Source organism: Helianthus annuus, chromosome 16, assembly GCF_002127325.2.
Source record: "Helianthus annuus cultivar XRQ/B chromosome 16, HanXRQr2.0-SUNRISE, whole genome shotgun sequence".
NCBI lineage: Eukaryota > Viridiplantae > Streptophyta > Magnoliopsida > Asterales > Asteraceae > Helianthus > Helianthus annuus.
The window spans coordinates 15,185,126-15,186,869 of record NC_035448.2 but is presented as its reverse complement, the minus strand read 5'-3'; the positions used below and the strand labels follow the sequence as shown (position 1 = coordinate 15,186,869).

The 1,744-nt window shown below is 40.7% G+C and overlaps 1 protein-coding gene across 1 annotated transcript; it reads right to left on the bottom strand.

The window, feature by feature from the left end:
* Positions 1-978, bottom strand: LOC110918983. Its single transcript, XM_022163259.1, has one exon. The coding sequence runs from the start codon at positions 976-978 to the stop codon at positions 1-3; it is 978 nt and encodes a 325-aa protein (XP_022018951.1).
* Positions 979-1,744: the final 766 nt, after the last annotated feature.

Here is a 1,744-nt window from a genome sequence, read left to right as displayed (position 1 = left end):
TCATACAACCGGTACGTCTTTAATCTTTGGTGACTCTTTATCTGAATCACGTATGTAAGTCAGGTAAGCCTTACGTCCGTGTCGAAGGAGTTTATGGGCTTCTATCATCGAGCACATATTGGGGTTACAATTCTTCTCCCCAAAAATAATAACACGCCTTCCGCTCGGAGATGTTGGTTGTATCTCCTTACGGAAGCATATCACTTTAGCGTGGTGTCGAGATAACCAATCCATCCCGATCACTACTTGAAATTCCCCCATTAACATGGGTATCAAATCAACTAAGTAATCCTCTCCGTCCACATTCAATTTGCAATCCCGACACATAACACAAATAATAAAACTTTTATTATTACCTATTCCTACTTCCAAAGGCATAGGCAATTTCGTTAATGTAAATGTAGGGTGTCGAATAAATCTATGTGAAACAAAAGATCTATTTGCACCCGTATGAAATAAAATGCGTGCAATAATGGAATTTATGATAAATGTACTTGAAACCACATTGGGTTTAACTTTGGCCTTAGCCGCGGTTATGTGGAAGGATCTCGCCTTTGATTTTGGGACTTCTGTCTTCGTGTCAAGTGTTTCCTTCTTTCCAACCAACTCCGGGCACTCAAATCTCTTGTGTCCCAGTTTGTAACACTTGTAGCATACCGACACCTTACCGAGGCAACTTGAAGTCCCGTATCCCACTTTCCTGCACGTAACACACGAATTGTTCTTGAAGTAACATTCATCTCGATGGGCTTTTCCACATGTTTTGCATTGAGTTGACCCCCCTTTTGTGTTCCCCTTCTTTGGACACTCGTTCACCTTTTGTGTCTTTGTGGGGCTTGGATTTTCATCCAATGCCCTTCTTTCACCCCTTTCAATCTGCTTCTTTAGTATCTCTCTTTCCCGTGTGGCATTTACAATCTCCATGAGATGTTTGTATTTTGAGGGAGTCATAAACTCCCGGTATTCCGCACTCAACATGTTATAATAATAAATCTTTCGCTCTTCTGTCTACACCAACTCGTCACAGAACCTCAGCTTTTCGAGGAACACCCCCATGGTCTTGTCAACCGATTCTCCCTTTTAGCTTAGTTGAATAAATTCTTCCTTAATTTTTTTGATCACGACTTTTGGGCTATGGTGTTTAAGGAATGGTACCTTAAATTCCTCCCAAGTCATGGTTCTTGTGGTCTCAATTCCTTGTTCTTTCTTAAGATTGTCCTACGAATCTTCCGCTTGACCCCTCAGTTGACCGGTCCCGTAAGCTACGAAATCGGTTATATCACAGTGAGTTCTTTCAAAGACTCCTTCTATATCACTTAACCATCGTTGACAAATGATCCACTTCACCATTGTAAATCGGGGGTTTACACGCCATGAACTTGTTATAAGGGCATGCCTTCCCTTTAGCCTTGTCTTTATCTTGTACGAGGCTTTCCTTCAATTCGTTTATCTTTTCTTCTATCACTGATAGAATTGTGGTTTGTAGTCTATCCATAAATCGAGGTAGACTAGCCTCCAAAGCCTTTCCGATTTTCTTAGAAATCTTTTCTTGCATCTCCTCCGTCATGAGGGATACTGTATCATCACCGATTCTATCTGTAACACCCCGTGTTTTCGAATGTCAAAGTCAAAGTCAAAGTCCAAGTCAACCTTAACTTTCTTTGACTGTAAGTAGTCGATTTTGTGTTTTAGTTGTATTATGTGGAGTAAGTGTTGTAATCAGCAAGAATCGAAGTAATCGAAT

Coding starts and splice junctions, on each gene's coding strand:
- LOC110918983 (XM_022163259.1), bottom strand. CDS start 978: ATGTTGAGTGCGGAATACCGGGAGTTTATGACTCCCTCAAAATACAAA.